The sequence below is a fragment of the Amia ocellicauda genome, chromosome 11 (genome assembly GCF_036373705.1).
Source record: "Amia ocellicauda isolate fAmiCal2 chromosome 11, fAmiCal2.hap1, whole genome shotgun sequence".
Classification (NCBI taxonomy): domain Eukaryota; kingdom Metazoa; phylum Chordata; class Actinopteri; order Amiiformes; family Amiidae; genus Amia; species Amia ocellicauda.
Genome location: NC_089860.1, coordinates 30074480 through 30094651, shown reverse-complemented (window position 1 = coordinate 30094651; position 20172 = coordinate 30074480). Strand labels below are relative to the sequence as shown.

General features: G+C 39.4%; 2 protein-coding genes across 4 annotated transcripts; both read left to right on the top strand.

Moving 5' to 3' along the window:
• The first annotated feature begins 5008 nt into the window (after nt 1–5008).
• On the top strand, nt 5009–6626 carry olig4 (oligodendrocyte transcription factor 4). The gene has a single exon (XM_066716342.1). It carries the CDS (start codon nt 5375–5377, stop codon nt 6113–6115), a length of 741 nt encoding a protein of 246 aa, XP_066572439.1. The 5' UTR covers nt 5009–5374; the 3' UTR covers nt 6116–6626.
• Nucleotides 6627–11302: 4676 nt separating this feature from the next.
• On the top strand, nt 11303–18559 carry bsdc1 (BSD domain containing 1). Of its 3 annotated transcripts, none has more exons than XM_066717377.1 (11): nt 11303–11412; nt 11994–12051; nt 12469–12585; nt 12839–13006; nt 13092–13146; nt 13508–13623; nt 13948–14016; nt 14755–14836; nt 15220–15753; nt 16070–16173; nt 16705–18559. In XM_066717377.1, the coding sequence occupies exons 1-11, from the start codon at nt 11402–11404 to the stop codon at nt 16735–16737; spliced, it is 1347 nt and encodes a 448-aa protein (XP_066573474.1). In that variant the 5' UTR covers nt 11303–11401; the 3' UTR covers nt 16738–18559. The 3 variants fall into 3 exon arrangements, with proteins under 3 accessions (XP_066573474.1, XP_066573473.1, XP_066573475.1); XM_066717376.1 differs by lacking the exon at nt 11303–11412 and adding an exon at nt 11466–11597; XM_066717378.1 differs by lacking the exon at nt 11303–11412 and adding an exon at nt 11687–11708.
• Nucleotides 18560–20172: the final 1613 nt, after the last annotated feature.

Below are 20172 nucleotides of genomic sequence, written 5' to 3'. Positions count from 1 at the left end.
TCATGACCCCAGTCAGCCTCCCGGTACTTCGTGGTGTAATTTATGACCAGAAAACACCATGAAATGGGCTTGTATATTGGCAACCTGCTGATTCCTCTCTTTCAACCCTGCACAAGTGGGCTGTGCCTTTTAACTTTTGCTTTCTAACTGATAATGAATTATCTTCTCTTGTGCAGTAAGCCATTTGAAGCAAACCCTGAGTAAAGATCGGTCATTTTCCCTCTTGTAAACCAAGCTTAATGATTAAAAAAAAAAGCTGTAGTGAAAAAAAAATACAGGGGAAAGTTTTTAACTGTTAAAGCTACTCATAAAATTCCTTTCTCTACCCTTCTGAAGAAAAAAGTGAAACTGATACAAAACCAAATAGATCAAAAAGCTCTTTCAAACTTCCTTGAGGAGATTTTTTTTCTTGTTCCCCGTGCTGTTGTTAATGACACAAATATTTTTAAAAAAGAAAAGAAAAGAAAGAAAAGAAAAGTGTCTTTAAGGATCTTTTACTCCCTCTTCACAATTAAATTAAAGAGAGAGCCGTACGACAACAAGGCAAAGTTTGCTCTTCATCTTTGCATTTTTATTGAGCTCCGATGGCGCTAATCTAGCATTATCTGCTGTTGCTACAAGCACATGTTTTTCAGCTTACCCAGCATAAAAGATTAATTTTCTGGTCACCTGAGTCTTTTCAGAAGGAGTGAACCAGGCAGAAATGAACACTGAGCTCAAAATGGGGGGTATCAGAGAGAGGGGGGGGGGGGCCCAGGGAAACGAGGACAAAAGAGGGGATTGAAAAAACAACGGCTGGGGAAAGTTAAACACTTTCATACAGGGCAAAGCAATTGACGGGACTAAATCTGAAGGCACGGCTAAAGCCTGAGGAGGCAGGGGAATGAAAAGAAAGAAAAAAGAAACAGTGGATAAATTGATGTTAAAGGCATCCCCAGAATTAACTAATTTCCCACCTCACTGTGTGGCCCTTAATCAGCACATAAATGAATAACGGATGAGAAAAGCACTGAAAGGAAAATAAATATATTTCACACTGGCAGAGATTAATCTGATTATTATTTATTATTTACAGATTATTTATTTCTTAGCAGGTGCCCTTATCCAGAGTGACTTTTTATATTCATTTTAAAGGGCCATAATAGTTTGGTTACACTACTGCCTGTATTCTGTGTGGCTGTTTAATCACGCTGATGCACATTGTGCACTGTATGCACACGCTATATACACTGGGGCTAGGATGGAGAACTACCCGACTGAATGATCTTTTGTATTTGACCAGGGCGCATTTGTTCCTTCAACTAAAGTACCTCTTCAAAAAACAAGGCATAAAATAAAAAATACAAAAAATTAACATCTAGCTCTGCATTCACGTTTAATTAAGAGAATTCCAATTACCAACCATTTGACTCTGCGGGCATGGCCGGCTCTGCCTGATTTGGACTGCTGCCTAGCCATGTGAAAGTCCATATGTTGTTAAATAGGGATCGTTGGCTGATAGCGAGCTGGCTTTCACCTCCTTTTTCAAGGGGATACTCACAACATGAATAATCAAAGCTACAATGCCCTGCTGGCAATGAGGAGGTGGCATGCGTGGCCATTTTTGTATGTTTTTTCCCCTTTCTTTATTTTTTCTTAGGCACTAATGATAAACACTCCAGTTAAGAGAAAAGAGACCCTTCTTCCCTGGCCTGCTTGCTTGTTCTGATCCATGGTGAAGAGGTTCTCTCAGCAAGGACCCTGGGATCAGAGCCTCCCAGCAGGCCCTCCATGGGGCTCGAGTGCACTAGAAGCCGGCTGCCCCCCCAGGCCCAGCAGAGTCCACGTTCTCAGCGCTTGGCAAGCTGGTTCAGTGTTTCCTTGTTGGTCAACAAAGCCAGTGTGGCCTTAACCCGTGTATATATAAGTAGATCTTCAGCATACTTAGCACACCTTTTGGGGGGAGGATACATTTTGAATGATCAGTTATCCCCCCACCTTCCCTCAGAAATGGTCCAGAAATATTACTTTGTTTGTTTGTTTGTTTTGCTGTGCTCTCCTTGTGATCTGTGATCAGCTAGTTACAGACACTATCCAGCCCTTTAAGACCCACTCAGAACACATAAGGTCTGGAACAGCATTCACTCTCATGTCTGTCTGATACCCCCAGAGCTCTTGAGAGGCTATTCTGGTTTAGTCCAGCTGTGGTGTTGACCGCCTGTTCACACTCAGCGAGGGCCACACACTGTACAATACATTCTGCTAAATGTATGAAGTTGTTTATTTGGTGTTTTAGCCACTTCAGCTTCTTAATTGCTGATTTATGTGTGCTTGAGCTCTGTATACTTGTACTTGGCTCTCTCCTCAGGACATTCCTGAACGTAACTCAGAGTTTACAGCATCTGAGGATTTAATTATTTTGTTTGTCACCACAACTTAATGTTTTAAACACCCTCGCACCACCTTTAATGTTGACATCAATGAAAAAATAACTGTATCAGAAAAGTAGTAGGGGTCTGTGAAGTCCCCTGAATTCCATCAAGCAGCCGGGGGGGTGGGGGGTTGTTGCCCTGATTGGCTGCTGAGCGTTTTCTCTATTTCAAAATCTTTTTATTTTTAAAAAAAGAGGGAAGCTTCCTGATCACAGTCACACAGCTTCTGTCTTCTTTTGACATTTTTCCTCCTATCTATTGAAATTTTGCAGACTAGAAACAGTTGTTGTTGTTGTGGATAATATAAGAAAAAAGTAATAACCCTGTAAATTCCCCAATTCACAACTGACCAGGAACTGAGGCTTTTCATGTATCATCTTGTTCTACCGGATGACGTAATGCATTTATTTTGCTTGAGCCAAAGATAATATGATATCTGGATATTGGGAGAGATGAAGCTTGTATTCCCAGAAACTAAGAAAAAGGATTTTATGCGTAATATATTTTTTTCAACCAAAGACGTAAAACATATTACAGAAGTCTGACAGAATGTCCCAAAGATCCCCTAATGGCTGCCCACTCTTGAGTGGAACTTCTCAAGCAACTGCACCTACATTACAGCATGACAGGGGAATCTGCAGAGTAATAGTAATAATACAAAGCTTAAAAGAGTTTCTCTGTCCTAAACTCAGTTAATGCGAACAAGATAAAGTCACTGAGTCATTTTTGTCTCGCAGTTCTCAATGTCGAGAGACACGTGCACTCATATTGAGATTTTGCTTTCCAGTAATGCCCCTTCTCTGGAAATGTAAAGCAGTTCATCTTAATGCAAACCAGTGGTGTTGGGCACAGGGTTAACAGCGATGTTTGCTTCTGCTACAGCCAGAGGTCTTTTAAAACATGAATTTCAAAATTGTTTCTACATGAGTTTGTAGTGATCATTTTAGTTTTGTGCTCCTTCCCCTTCAAGCAGTGAAAAAAATTAAAATGAACATAGACTTCATATTGTATAATAAAATAAAATCAAATTCAATTAAAATGTGAATAACTGTACAAAGGTCTGACCATACCGTAGCACTGATCCTGCTTAGTCTGTCTCTGTCAATTTTACGCATTATTTATGTATATTGAAAACAAAATCAAATTAAAATGGACTTGGATATGAGATAAATCATTATCTCCACAATTTTTCACCTGCCAAGGGAATGGTTCCTTAATTTCTGTACTGGTAGTTAAAACATGCACCATTGTGGTCAGATTAGTATTGTCTATCAAAAGAGAATTCCCCGATGTATCCCATAATAAGGTCCCTTTTGTTTTATGCTAGACATTGCTCCAATGAAACTTGTGTAGTAAATCTCTTAATTTAAAAATCCGCTGCACCTTACAGTATTGTGAACTCCTGCATGATAATAGTGCTTGACATCGGAGCTTAGCTGAAGGTCCCTGTTCACCGGTGTCAATGCACTATGATAGAGTGCATTATAGTGATGTTAATGAGAGGAGGGAGGGATTTCAGCACTGTAAATCAGTACCCACGCTGCACATTAGCTTAAAAAGTTAACCAGCTTAATTTAAGAGGTTTACGACAGAATGCACACAAGAAGGTGACAATGTATGGCCTTTAGATGTTGCCAAGTATCTTTTCAAGTAGTTTTTATTTCCCCCCACCCAGTCCCCCATGAGATCCATTGAATGTAACTGGGTTAATTTCCCTCTGTTTATGGCCGATCTGTAGTAAAGTCACTATCACTATTCTTTTCACCACGAAACCTTTACAGCAATTCTGTCTGTTAAAATGTAAGGACCAATTCTGAAAATATTATGTATTTTGCTTTCCTAAATTAACCACTTTGTGCCCCCATATGAAAGGCAGTTGTTACAGATATATTTCTATACTTAAAGTTGGCTCCTTTACTGTGTGACGTTGCCACTGATGGTTGCCACTGTTCTCCACTTTAAAACTCTTAGTTCAGTTTGGTCTTTCTTATTGTGATTATGAATGGAAGTTGTTATTGAGATGCGGTCCCAGATTCTGAGAGCGCACAATAGTGTGGGTTTGGGTCCCCACGTGGGAGCTGCACATTGCTAAAGCAAGGCCAGGCACAGTGATGCTGAAGGGGGGAATAACTAGTGTTGCTTCTGGCATTGCTTAAGGGGACTCAGCTCCCAGGAGGCATTTTGTAAGTCAATACAATTCTATTGTACCTGAAATAATCAGTTTCCTACAATTGTATTCAATAATAGTAGTAGTAATAATGATGATGATGCTTATTCGGAGAAGAAATGCTGCAGTTTTATGTTAATTCCTTTTTTTCAATTAAACAAACAAAATACACCACCATTTAAAAATAACAAATCACAGAAAAACATCTCGACTGCAGATAAAACAAATAAAATCTGAGAAAAAAAGGTAAAACTAAAAATAGGTACACATTTTAAGAACTCAATTTTTTTCCATATATTTGTGTATATTTGACGTCACGGTGTGTGTGTTGGCAATTCGGTGCTTGAAGAGTTAATGTGGGCTGAAGGGGGATTAAGTATTTGAGAAGTTAAATGGACCGGTGAAAGTGTGCCCCCTCCGCGATTGGATGTCATCCTAACAACCTCATTATGCGGCTCATTGTTCCTTTGTGACAGCAACCCTATAAATTAGCCTCATCTAAACAGGCTGATCACAGAGCTCTGCAGGACTGCTGGAACAACACTGCGCGGCTCAGCACAGCCACCTACAAACGCAACATATAGCTGGGTACCTTTGTGTTCCCTTTCTATTTATTTCTTTGAAAAATATAAAGAAAGTTCATTCTTCTTACATATATATATATATAAATATATATATGTATTTATTTATTGTCAACAATCTGTGCAACTCACCACGTGGGACAGAGAAGAGAACCTCTTGAGAGAGTTTCCAATTTCAGATCAGTCTCTTCAGTCTCACGTTCCTGGCAGCCGAGATGGATTCAGACGCCGGGTCCACCTCCAGTCGCTCGTCCTCCCCGGAGTTCCCCGAGGGGGGCAGCAGGTTCTTCTCCAACAAGATGTTCCAGGCCTACTGCCAGGAGCAGGAGGAGGAACAGGGATCCAGGGAAGAGAGGGACAGAGCCGGGCAGAGGATGAAGGCCAAAAGGGAGCTGTCAGAGGACGACGTGCAAGACCTGCGGCTGAAGGTGAATAGCCGAGAGAGGAAGAGGATGCATGACCTGAACCAGGCCATGGACGGGCTGCGGGAGGTCATGCCTTACGCCCAGGGGCCCTCAGTCAGGAAGCTCTCCAAGATCTCCACGCTGCTGCTCGCCCGCAACTACATCCTCATGCTCTCCAGTTCCCTGGATGAGATGAAAAAACTTGTGAGCGATGTTTACGGCGGCAGCCACCCAACCCACCCATCTCGCTGTGGCCCTGTAGCCTCTTCCTCCGGCCAGCTGCCTGTGCACCCTCTGGCCCAGTCCCTCCACTCCCTGATGGGCACTGCCTCATTGCACCCACCCCCTGCCGCCGTCGCTCCCCATTCACCTTCGTCCGCCAGCTACCTGGGCTTCCGTCCTCCCCTCCAGTCACTGCTGAAGGACCTTGACAACCCTGCACACCTCAACAGCTCCTACCGCCATTTCCCAGGCCTGCCCTGCCCCTGCTCACTGTGCCAGCCGCTGCCACTCTCCACAGCCAGTTTGTCCAGCTTGTCTATGAGCAAGTGAAGAGGAACTGAAGCCCAGACCTGAGCTCTGTCCCTTCAAGGCACGTAAGGGTGATCTCTGCAGGTTTTATTGTGCCACAGCCCTGGGGGGAAATGACTCTCAAAGACAGTACAAGACAGAATATGCTGTCTTTTATATTTCCTTGTGGATATGTTGTAAAGTTAGTAGAAGAAAAGATAAATATTTTAGATTTCATTTTTTTATATGTATATATATAAAGAGTTTCATTTTTGTATAAGCTGCTATTTTTATATCTTTCTTTTTTAATTGTCCATTTTAATAAGCAAATTCTAGGCCACTATCAGATTTGCTTCTGGCATGTGTTTTGTGTTGTTTTATTTTTTTTGCATTTCCAAATCTGTGATTCTCTCTTGTGTTTGCCTGTAAAACAACCAAAAGACAGCTGCTACTGAATTGTCTTACTGGCTGAGGAAGAACAACCAACTTGTAAAAAATTACGAAGTTTCTGTGTTTGTATAGAATTTCTTTTTTTTTTGTATTCTAAAATAAAGGTTTTACAAGTACGAAATACCTGACTTTCTCCTTTAATTTTTCAGTGCAATGACTTAGATATGTCACGATTGTGTAGTTATATATATATATATATATATATATGTTTATCTAGCATGAATTGTATTTTACAGAATCACAGCTTTACACTTATATACTGGCTATTACATTTAAGGTACAGATTACTTTTTATAGGGACCCACAAGCTCTTTAACAGTTAACTACTGCAGATGTGAACACAGAGGGTAAGGATTTCTAAGCTGCACTAGGGCAGTTTTTATTGTAGTGCTGTTTTCTCCTCATTTTATTGTGCTACGTTTACCCCCGACTGAGGACGATATCCTGGGCTACATCTTTAGAATTAGAACTATATTATTTAAAATAATCCTGCAGTTTAGCATCTATGGATATAAACTGTACTTCCAAGGCTGGGCAGATTCCACTTAGACATGAAGACCCTCGTAATTGTTCTCTGTTGCCTCTCTGTGGTTGGTACCAAGGGGAAGATGGAGGGGCTTTCTCTGGGAAGACTCATGGGGTGAGGCCCCTGGGGACAGGCTAAAGAGACAGCACTTGTGTCTCAGTTGCTAACCAGCTGTAGGGAACACTGTGTCGCCACCATTGTTAAAGTGTAGCCAACAAAGGCAAGATGGAGCAATAGAATGTGACTGGGGCTGAGATGACTATAAATCTAAGTTCTAAGGGTTTTTTTGGACCGTGTAGATGAAAATCAAACATGTTAACTGAAAGGGCAGACAGTCAACTGTGCCAGATACAAGTCTTTTTTTTTTTAAATGCATCCACTTACTTTTACCTCACCATTAACTAAACTGTGTGAAATGTACTATTAAAATGTTCCTAGTTCACACCAGTTGTATACCTAAGTGATTGTGAGGTAATTTATTGATTTATACTAATCTATGAAGGATGTTATGTTAATTTCTCCACAAAAAGCAGAATTATAGCAAGGTCAAACATTTTGTCTTATAAGTGCTCTGTAGTTGAAACAATCAGGAAAACTAAATTGTGTTAGTTGGTTCTCAATTTTATAAATTATTCAAATCATTATTTAAAACCCTTTCTTTTCATTAGGTCGACTTATAATATGCCTATTTTCAAGAACAGAGCATTTATTGTGATTTTACAGTGTATTAGTCACCCTTTAATTTTGCTTTTCCTTGGAAATCTTTAAGCTGAACATTTATAGTTCAAAGAAGTATGTTTTCAACCTGTGATGAAAACAACAAAGCATACGTTTGGTATTATGTTAAATTATATATACATACATAATCCACCTTTTTTTCCTAACACTTAAATAAATGGCAGCTTTTGTTGAGCGGGAACACAGCAAAGTAAGTGCTGTTAAATATCTACTTTTGCCTCTTCCCAGATTACAATTTTTGAAGTGTTGTGCTGGAGGGTGAAGAGGCAGGAAGGATGTGCTTTAATGAAGAGGGATTCTTCTCCTTTTGCTTTCCCTTGCAGATCCTCCCCACTCAGTGAGCAAAGCCCCCATGAGAGATGGGCTCTCTGAGCGGAGCCGGACAATAGCTGCAGCCGGGGAACAATGCGCCCGCTCCATGCTCGTGCCTCTGACACAGGGCCAGCCATTCAATATCCATTTCATCATCGTAACAAGCACTGTCTGACCAGAGGGCCTGACACTCACCAGAACAAAGGCAGTTAGTTCTAATTTATGAAGCCGTATTGACATTCTAAAGATTGGTCCTTTGTTACGATTCCAACATCGCCGTCAGCTGTGGGCAGGACGGCAGGGGAGGCAGCTGCGAGCCCTGAAAGAGGGAGCCCATCGTGGGGACGGCAGCACTGATGTCACCTGGTCCCAGCATCCCCCTGATACTGCAACCCAGCCAGCCCAGGTGGGAACGGGAAGCTGAACACATTGTGGGGATTAGAGGAGATCTGGGGCTATCAGTTTTTTTTTTCTTTTTCCCTGCCTTCCTGGATAATTAGCAACATTGACTTATGCAAAGCTGGTGGCTCCTGATTGGCAGCAGATGGTTGGAGCCCATGGAGAGGCGGCAGTGGCAGTAGCACCTCTATACTGACTGACATTTATTTCACACTTGTGTTAACCAGGCATGGGCCTGCACATTGCAGTGGCCACACTCACACAGTTAGTGTCTGGATGGAGTTTAGAGCTGTCAGGTCATGGCACATTATCAAATACATCTAAGTGGCTTAAAATCAGGAGTAGCTGATCAGCTGATCTTTTCCATAATCTCTCTTTAAGTAATGTTTGTCTTTTTAGTGCTTTTTAAAACCAAACCAAAAAAATATATATATATCTAAACCTAATCACAAACTTAAGTTTACATTAAATTAAAATGCCATGAAATGCTGTTCAGAATGATTGCTAAAACAACCTAAAACAATCCTAACGACAATTATGGAGGACTGTAGGATAGTGGAGCATTAGTGATGTGTCATTCATTAAAATACTTTTTTAAGGAACATCTTTTCATGCTTTTTAATGACAAACAAATTAGACAGGGAGGAAAATGAAGACAGTTGCTGTCTCTTTTGTTCAATGCACAGAGGACAAGTAAAGCATCTGCATTATACGTAGGAACATTGGGGCATATTCATATCCGTAAGTATAACATACCTCACTGCACGATAACAGATGGATTGGCTCAACTGGGGAAATGTAAATCAATACATTGGTACGTATTGCTGACTGCTGGGCAGAGGGGAAGATAGACAGAGCTAATTGGAAAACTTGAAGGGCTAATTATCAAGAGTGGGGGCAGAACAGGGTACACATATTGCAGAACATAGATACGCAATGTGTGTTTATGGGTGCTGAGGGGCTTCAGGAAAGGTGGGTTGTTCCTAAAGCTTGCCGTCTGACCTCTCGTTGTCGTGGCACAGCTTTCTCTGCACATGCTAATGAAGAGGACACAGCTGAGGTAGGGTCACAGTGCGACCATAGACAGCTTCACTCGGGGGCTCAGGTGGAGATGAGCTGAGTTAAGCACATTGCATTTTAAGCACAGATTGGGCCAATGTTTGTTTTCACTTAGGAAATGAAGGCTGTTTGGAGGTATAATTGGATGACATTAGGATCATTTGCTGTGCTGTCAACAACAACAACAAAAGATGACTCTCTAAAATTCCATTCATGTGTTGATTTTACGAGGCATCAGCACGATTTTATTGTATAATAAACAACAACAAAAAAAACATCTACTGAAATATCGAAATATCGAGTTTGAACGTGTGAAACTTCTGTACAATTTCCACAACAGCAGTATGATAAACAAGCATGCAGATGTCATATTTTATACTAAGGATGAAGTGCATGTCTGGTATATTATACAAAACTTCAATTATATTGCATAAAATCACCACAAACTGAATCATATTTTTCCTTAAATATAATTTTATATAATTATATAATTTATGTCAGTGTACATAGTCAAAACTAATTTACCACAACAATGATGTTCTGACACACAAACATACAACTGCGTTGCGGAGGTTATGGGCTATAGACATCTGTGTGGAGCCACGTAAAATATGGCCTTCTTGTTTTCAGTCTTTAAGCTTGTGTATTGAAGATGACTCTTTGGTAACTCCCAGAGGTAATTAAAAGCAAGTGCTTCCTATAATCATATCATGAAATGTATGTATTTGTGTATTGTATAGGCTACATAATGGCACACAATGTAGTGTAGTTATATTCTTTGGATTTTTATAATTATAATTTGTATTTTTGAAGTAAATTTATTACATAGCCTATTATACCAGTAAAACCTAAAATATCCCAGGCCAAACTGTGAATTTCAGGCTGTAATTGTGACGATGGACAGTTTTAACATGTGGCTCTTTAAATATGAATCAGTACATTCACACAAAAAAGCTACTATTTCTTATATCTTCAGTTTATCATTGGGTTTGAAGTTACATAATTTATATAAAATATAAACATAATAACATTAGGTAGGTTATTATAAACTTGCTAATGAGTATCGTCATACCAATATATATATATATATATATATATATATATATCCCTTATAATAACAACATTAATACACCCTACGCAAGATAAATACATGTTGTCGGCAGTACAAACGTGTAGGGTATTTCCGCAGCTCTGCGCGGCTCCACCAATGGGGTCGTGGGATTCAGCAGATCTACGCAGAACTGCAGGCATCTGCGTTACATAACCGTTTCCCTTAGCTCTCGGCCTGACCAGGAGTCGCGTCCTTGTAGCGCAGATTTCCGCAGTTCTGCGCAGATCTGCAGAATCCCACCGATCCCATTGGTGGAGCCGCGCAGAGCTGCGGAAATCGGCGCAACACGAACGAGACCACAGAACTCATGCGTCAAAATAAAAAGCATTCAATACATAATAATGCCGTTCTGTCGGTTTGGTCATTTTCTCTTAAAATAGCCTGGGACGAAATGTGAATGAATTCCCTTTCAAAGTATTGACTTTTACTTCGTTCACACACAAAAAACAACAGCCACCAAAGTGTCTCCATGTAAAACTTTCTCTAGAAACCTCTTTACATCCCACAAACCTTTGCGTCTGTCCTGACGTACTATAGGCGGAGTTGGCTATTTTCGTGTATTATATATATTTTTGTATTTATTATAATTCTAAAAACGTGTGTCGATATCCGTTCAGAAATATACAATTACGTGCAATGCATAATATAATAAATGATCGCTCGTTGCATATTTATTTTACGTCAGTCGAAAGGGTCAGAGTTCAGTAAATATTGATGATGTCATGCTGTGAAGATGGCTGAAGGGTGAGTATGTCGTTGGATATTTGATTGTTTATTTCCTATTTGTAACTCCCCTTTGTCGATGCCTACATGAACTGCACCCACATTATACGATGACAGCCTGTGTGCTGTGCAACTTTATTGTGTTCAAGGGAAGGGTTCAACTGAAATCACCGTATGATTCCCGACCCAGGAGTAAACCGACTGGGGTTTGTTTACAAAAAAATGCCAACATAATACAGCAGGAAGACGACTTGTTTGTATCTTCAGATTTGCATCAGTGTATTTTCCTCCACACAGTCGATCGTGGTCTAAATAATGTTAGTTTTCTATTGGCTTGTTTGCAATAAATGGTTTCGTTTCATGAGATTATGCATAGGTTATTGGAAATGATATTTTTAGCAAACAACTGTTCCACTTCGTTATAGTTACAGCCAAGCTAGTTAGCATGCAGCAAGAGGGACAGTCGGATTTTGCAATAGAAACGCCAGTCTTCTCGCTTTTATTCAATTTGTTTCCTTTCTGTTGTCAAATTTGCTTGTTTGTTTTGCATAACACATTAAAATATTGTACTATTTCTATCTGCTATCATGTTAATCTCTTAGGGAAGGAGGTTGGTGGGGAGGCTGGTTCCAACAAAGCATTCAGGCTGTCAAGGAGAAGGTAAGCCTTTGTTAAATTCACCTAGTAAGCAGATTACATTTTACTGTCGCCTGTTTATTTTTGCATATGTATGGCCCAATGCTTAAGCTAAAATTAACAGTACAGTAGCCAGATCCTGAAAATCATGAATGTATGAAATCGTCTTTAATTAAATATTTTGTTTGTAAATAACATCAGAACAGTGTCTTATTAGTCTAATTATGATATAACTGCAATTGAAATCAATATATTTTGTAGTAACAGTAAGGATAAACACCTCACTAATATTTTGTTATGCTATTTAATATTGCACACCATTTTCAGTCTGAGAGAAATATTCAATTAAAAAAAATTGTAACCAGCAGCATGTGTGCATTTGAATGCATCTACTAGAAATTACTGTAATCTATTATATATCTATCCACCCCCCTCCTACAGTCTGCAGAAGCCTATGAGTTCCTTAAACGTGACCTGACTGAGTTTACCAATGTAGTGCAACATGACACCGCCTGTACCATTGCTGCCACTGCCAGTGCTGTCAAGGAGAAACTAGCAGTAAGTCTTACACATGGATGAAATGGGAACCAGGGAATAAATGACAAAAAATACAGATAATAGAATATAGGACTAGTTCGCCTTTTTGCCTTGCCTTGTTTATCTTGAGTCATTGTGGATTTTAATCTAGCTGCAAGTCTTTAACATCTTTACTCTTGTAATTATTGCAAGCATTGTATATAAAAATGACAGAATTGCAAACTTAGATGTGAAAGCTGTCAACCGTGTCTTGACTGTTCCTTGATCTCAACAGGTGGAAGGTTCCTCGGAGACGACTCAAAAGGTGAAAAAGGGTCTGTCTAACATACTAGGGGTGATAACGGACACTCTCGCCCCGCCGCCTGACAAAACCATCGATTGTGATGTCATCACATTAGTAGCAACGCCTGCAGGCACAACGGAGGTGTATGACAGCACAAAGGTATGTCTCCCCAGTCATGCCCAAAATTTGTAACACTATTTTAACACTGATCATGCACTTCACAGTTATTTTTCTTCTTTCTCAGGCTCGTCTTTATAGCTTACAGGCGGATCCTGCTACCTACTGCAATGAGCCAGATGGTATGTGTGTTTTATTATTATTTATTTTATTTATGTTACTTCTGCAGTTGTCCTCATTATTCAGTTCTTGTTTGAGCAGTGGCTGTTCAAAGGTTAGAACTAGCAGACTGATACTTAAAGTAGTTCGCATTAATTTTATATTGGTTTTTCACAGGTAGTTGAGTGTGTGGGCACACAAGAGAAACAGCCATTAGACCAGCAATTAAAATAGTACTACCTTTAGTCTAAAATTTGAGTTTTAACTATTGGCATCAGAATCTGCCTACTCGCATACAAATGGCATAGTCACTGGCAGAATAGATTTGTTTTTGTTTTTTGTTGTACAGTAATAACAACATACAGCCTTGATTTTGTCATGCAGGTCCACAGGAACAGTTTGATGCCTGGCTTTCAGGCTTCAGTCTGGAGGAAAAGAAAAGTGAGATCTCAGAACTCCTTGTCAGCAGCCCCTCCATCCGAGCTCTCTACACCAAAATGGTAAGGGTGCCCCAGGTCCAACTAATACTGGAGCTTGTTCCTGAATGTGAAAATGGTCTTTGTTGTTTTCTGTTTCCCAAAAGAACATGGTACTGGTACTCTGAAACAAGTATGAGTCTCTGGGCTGAATTTCCAAAGTAAGGTCTTTCCTCCTGAGTGAGGGTAGTACATGGATTTATTATAATTACTGAAACATGTTAGCAGCTTACCTACTCCCACAACATTGCTGCAATATCCCCCATTAATGGTTTTATTTGAATAAACTTAAATATTTAACTAAAATACTATTTTGCAAATAACTTATTTGTTTCCTCATGTATACAGGTTCCAGCAGCAGTGGCCCATTCTGAGTTCTGGCAGCGTTACTTTTACAAAGTCTATCAGCTGGATCAGGTTAGTTCAGTGACCTGAATCGTCGGTAAGAAAGCTGAAGAAGCTCTCTTGTGTGAATCAAAAGGTTCTGACATTTCAGAAGGGATTAAATGCTTACTTTCCCAATGAAAAACTATACTGTTAATGGGTATTTGATGGTATTGTCTTTCCATCTGCTTTAATGTACTGGTGCACTGAAAGGAGCCTTTGTCTAAGATATTTTTTTGAGAAGAAAAATAAATGCACCATTATAGATTTTATTTCTTGTAGACAACATATCTGAAGTTGTTTTTCTTAATGTATTTCCTCTGTCGAGTTAAATGCCCTTTCCATTTTAGTCTCTTTAGCTATTACTGTACTCTGTTTTGTCACCCTGTGTACACCACCAAGTGGACAAGAAGTGCATCAACACGACGTGGACGATTAATCTGTAGCAGAGCAGAGCTGCAAATGCGTATAATTAGGGGAGCAGCAACTCATCTAACTGTCCCTCTATAGAAGCATAGTAGTGAGGAACAATTATAACTCCAATAACATTTTCTGAATAATTAGTTGATCTTCTCAATGTGACTATGGTTGTCCATGCTAGATGTGATTGAATCAGGTCCCTCTTTGACAAGACATTTGCAGAACCTTTAATTTAAGTTGGAAAGGGGCAGAAAATGTAATTGCTTATTTGTTTTATGTATTTGAGTCACTGTTTAGGATAACTGTCTGTGCTGCAGGTGTTATTCAGTGTGTTTTTATCGTTCTGAACAGGAAGAAGCAAGAAGAGTGGCCTTAAAACAAAGAGCTGAGAAGACCTCCCAGTCCGAGGAACTGGGCTGGGAGGAAGAGGAAGGTATGTCTGCACTTCCTGTAACTTAGTGAAGGGGACGTACACACACCAGCACATTGTGCTCCACCCCCCACAGCTGGGTTAGACTCAATCTTGGGAAAATTTCACTGCTAGATCTACCTAAACGAGAGCAAAATAGGGTTGCCCTCACTCAGGAAGCCCTCCCTTCATCTCTTCATGAACCAGAGGTTCAGTGGATGAATAGCATATTCATTTCAATGCAATAGAACCTCCTTGGCTTTCATAGTTTGATCACAAAAGAAGCGATAACATGATAGTATGTGTGCATGGTTTAAAGTAAACAGTATTTTCCAGTGTTTTTCGTGAAATTGTTTTCATTTTTTTCTTTCCTATAATTTTTATTTATTTTAAATGTTTTTGTTCAGATGAGTTTTTAGGAGCTGCATCTGCTTCTCGCTTGGACTTCAAGCCTGTAGAAGAATCTCGCCTTTCGCCACTCGACACCACCGATCCAGAAGTGGCAGCTCTGTCGGATCTGATCACGGGAACCGGGCCAGGGTCCAGAAACAGAGACATTACCACCGACCTGCTAAGCCAAGATGTGACACCATCAGTGAGCAGTGAGAGCATCAGCCTCATGACACAGGTTGAAAGGCACGTCATCACCGACAGAAAGGATGGCATGACAGAGGAAATCACCCAAAAACTATCGGAAGCCAGCTTCGAGGAGACATGCTTAAGCCAGAGTGTGCCGCAGGTGGTCGACAGGCTGTCTGAAATGGACAAGATTGTGGATTTGGAAGTGCAGGGCTTAGGTGAGGAGGCACCTAAGGAAATGGGTGAGCTGAGAGCTGCCGCAAAGACAGACACTCTGAAAGAAGACGGACCAACGGACCTGCGGGTTTTTGAACTGAACTCAGACAGCGGCAAATCCACACCTTCAAACAACGGCAAGAAAGGTAACGACCGCTGTGTGTGGTTAGAATTGGTGCTGTGCAGGTAAGTGGGTTCACAGCTGCAAAGGAACTGGTTCACCGAAAAGTCAGGGCGTATGTTGAAACGTGAAAGCTCAGTGACGTTGGTGACCCATGTGGATGGGGAGGGCGCTGATGGGACAGAAACGGTGGAGCTTCCAGCAGGGATGGTTCACATTTTCTCGGTGTCCTGCTGTTACAGAAATGTATACACGGACTTGCAGAGTTCCCATAGGTTTGTTAAAACCCTCCGTTGGTGCTTCTCAGACCATTCAAAAATGTAATGTTTCTTATCCTGCAGGGTCAAGTACTGACATAAGTGAGGACTGGGAAAAGGATTTTGATTTAGACATGACAGAAGAAGAGGTCCAGCAAGCTCTTTCCAAAGTAGAAGCCACTGGAGAGGTATGCTACTTTATGCTAATTATCAATTTCTTACATTAAACAAATTACATAAAATGTATTTCATTATTTAAAAGTAAGAGCATGACATCTAATACTTTGAGGTAACCTTTTCAGTGAAGGTGCTTCTTGTCCCAGTAATTTATGACTTGATTTTGTCAGTATTAAAGAACATTATCCCCCCCAATGGATTGCCTTGTGTGTCTGCATGTATTCTAACTGTCATCGCACTTTTCATTGAAATTGATTAAATCCTGACTTGAATGATCTGCACATAAGAATGGCTTACCAATGTGCAGTCATTGTTTACATTTCCTGAAGATGTTGTTAGCATAATTGTTTTGTTATTCATATTACACCATTCCTCAAAGTGCTGTTACTGCCCAGACCTTTTTATTAGCCTAAATGATAATAATAAGCAGCTTTTTAACAAACTGAAGGTTTAGTCTTCAGAATTATGAGATTGTTTTTCAAGTACACCTTTCTATTGCATCAAACCCAATAAATATATATTTGTTTCTTTTTTAATTTCAGCTGGTGGACGGTGATTGGGAGGATTGGGAATGAATAGGAAAAAGAAAAAGTTACAGTGTCGAATCTCCTAAAACAAGAACCGTGCTTAATGTATAACTGTTCATATGACATTACCGTGTTCCCCATTATCGAAGTAGAAGAATATCAGATGAATGAGGACTATAGCTTTGAAGTGTTTGCTGGATATATCATCCCCTGAAAGGCAATAAGTTAAATTGCTACTGTGCAAAAGCTAGTCTTAAAAACATTTTTTTGTTTTATGTTCTATGTTCTAGACAAAGTCATTACTTTGTTTTTTGTTGGTCTAATAGGGAACCATTTGGGACTAATTCTCTTGAATTAATTTTCTCTGTAGTTTCAGATGGTTGCTCTTATATCTAAGTGTAGTAATCTTCTGGATAGAAGAAAAATCAGTTGTATAAATTATTTAATATTCTAGGTGGGAAATCTCAAGATTTCTTCTTTTGTTTTTTTCTTTGAATGCCATTAAAAATGCATAAATCCTCACTTTTATCCAAAATTTGAAATTTTAGCCTAGGAAATGCATTCTACATTTTCTGGCTTTCTTTTGTTCTTATTATTATTATTATTATTATTATTATTATTATTATTATTATTATTATTATTATTATTATTACCATCATCTATTTATTTTCTTCATTAAGCTGCTTAATTTCTCATTGAAGAAAAGATTCTGTATGTGAGCAGAGGTATTTTTGGTATACATAGAGAATTCTGCTTTGTACTCTAAATCTAGATTTACTAACTCTTCAGTAGCACGAGTAAATTAACAGATGTATTTTATTCTTTAACAAAGTGATAAAAACATTCATAGTTATGGTACATTAAATATTGCATTATGTCAAATATATGACCTATCTGAAGGCTGTGTGAAATCAAGAGTGTTTAATGAAAATTATCTTTATGCAGTGCAAGGGACATGTACCTCACGATTAACTGTCTAACTACAGAGCAACCACAGTGATTTCAGCCATTCTGCCCATCCTGTATTTTCATATTGCTGATTGTTCATGATGTACAAATATAGCTGCTTATCACACTCTAGACCTGCAGTGAACTGATCCTTCACATCTGAGAGGAGGAAAACAGAAGGGGAAAAATTGGTAAATCCCTCCCCTCCCCACACACACATTTTAGTACTTTCTGCTCATCTTGTGTGAAGATGCTCAGTACTGGACTGTCATGAAAAGAACACATTTTGCAGTGTTTTGAGCATCTTTTTATAACCCAGTGTGACACAAGTGCCACATATAGAGGCCTGGTCCATTGGGATAATCTGTTTTTGTTAAGCCTGTGAAATGGTTCTGATCTGTACATCACAGTGGGTTACTTAGGGTTAAAATTGGTGGGTATTTTGATAAGTAACAAAACAGGGTGTCAGATGGCTGGGGAATTTCCTCCTCCTATAACAACCAACCAATCGGGAGCTGCTAAGAGCCAGTTTCCATTGTTTTTGGCTCTGCTTTTGATGACTGATTACTCTCAAGTGGTGCAATATTAAAATCTGCAGATTTATTTATTTTCTTCTTCAAACTGCAAACACCCGAGAAAGGAAATCAAAGTTGGGTTGTTCTTACTTTGTGATGAATGTTAAGAGTATGTGATTTCTCATCTAGTTCTAACAAGCTCTTGTTAATCTTTTTGTTTTGTTTTTAGCGACCAAAAAAAAACAAATCAGTGTCAATGGTTACAATTTCTAAGGGCTGCTCATTTTCCACTGTCTGTAAGTGTAATATAAAAGGCTTTGTATAGCATGTTAGTATGGTCAGATAAGCAGCATGGTTTATTCTGTATATTTTCTTTTGACTTAAACAATGTTTGGTTGCAGACTAAAGTGTTGTTGGCATTATTTGTTTCTGATTATTCCATGTAATTAACTTGAGCAATATATGTTTCTCCTTTTATGATCATGGCCTTTGTCTTGAAGACAAATGCAACTGGTCTGCAGATGCTATTAATTCCTGACAAACAGAAGAAAACATTATTATTCTGGTTCATTTGTATTTTATACTTATGGAACTCCGATATCTTAATATAAATCGTGTCTTTCTGGCAGAAAACAATAATTGAACATCATATTAATTTATTCTTCCAGTGAGGACTCCTATTTAGTTTAATAAGGATTATCAAGAAACCATCAGGGGGTGTACAATTTTTTTAATGTTACTAGAAGTCAATAGCGTGCTATGGTACTCAAGCCTGTGCACACAGCCTGTCTCTGGTCAGCTGGTACCTTTTAGTCTTCAGTCAACTGGTAGCAGTTTTGTTTAGGTCAAAGCTGTTTAACACATTCTGGGAAAAAATTCTGAAATTGAAGAGTAGATCTAGTTCAACAATATTCATTAACTGAAAATAAAATGGTAATGTTGCTTCAAATGAACGGTGTGAATAATTTGTTTGCAAATGAGATGGAGTCTTGTTCTCTTGCAAGATTATTATTATGTTGCCATAAACTATCTACTAAAGTTCTTGCGCTTCATATGACGAATATAGTGATTCACTGCGATGCGCTCAAACTTTCATTGCGTCATTGTGTGGGCGATAGCCAATCAGCAGTAAGGATGTCAGCCATTCCTTTAATAGTAAAATGTACTATTATTTGATGTCCCATTAAAATACTCTATAATACTAAAATTAACAGTTTACCTATAAAGCTATTACTAATACTAACATATTCGTATGTCGCCCACTGGTGAGGGTCGCGCCAAAAAAAATAAACTACTGGTCAATTAAATTGGTATGTACGGTACTTACCTTTGGACCTATATTTAAAAATGATGATGATGATGATGATGATTCTGTACAGACAATCACTCCGGTCACACACACACACACACACAACAGCTGGCCAAATACTGACAGACACACATTCCCTGAGAAATGATGGTGTATGTGTTAGTGTAGTCGGAGTTCACGATGGTAAAAAGTAGTATGGCGGTGTGTATTTAACTGTTTATGCTAAGGATGCCAAAAAATGTTTTCTCAACCTTTCGGTAGAGAGCTAATTATTATTACATATGGATTGTTATTATTATTATTTTTTTAACTACGTGACATTAGCACAAAGGACCTCCTGACTCGACGGTAAGGTCTGGGTTCGAGTGACGTCACAGTGGTGTGTGGGATACAGGGGGATAGGTCTGTAAGTGTTGTGTTCAAAACAGATGGACATGGCGATGTTTCTGCACACCGGCGAGCATCAGACTTACGTACCGTGCTTATTTTGCACTTCTACAAAGAAAATAATGTTTTAAGGGAGCAGTTCTAAAAAGAATTGTGTTTATTTTATTTACATGTATTTAATTTTAAAAATAACCACATTAGATCCGGGTAATGCAGTGATGTTTGACTCTTGACAGGTGTGGCTCACCCTCTTTCCTCCAAGCTGACATGAGCTCTGAAGATGTCAGTGCAGGAGGAGGGTCCTGGAGGGAGCAGGCCAATGCA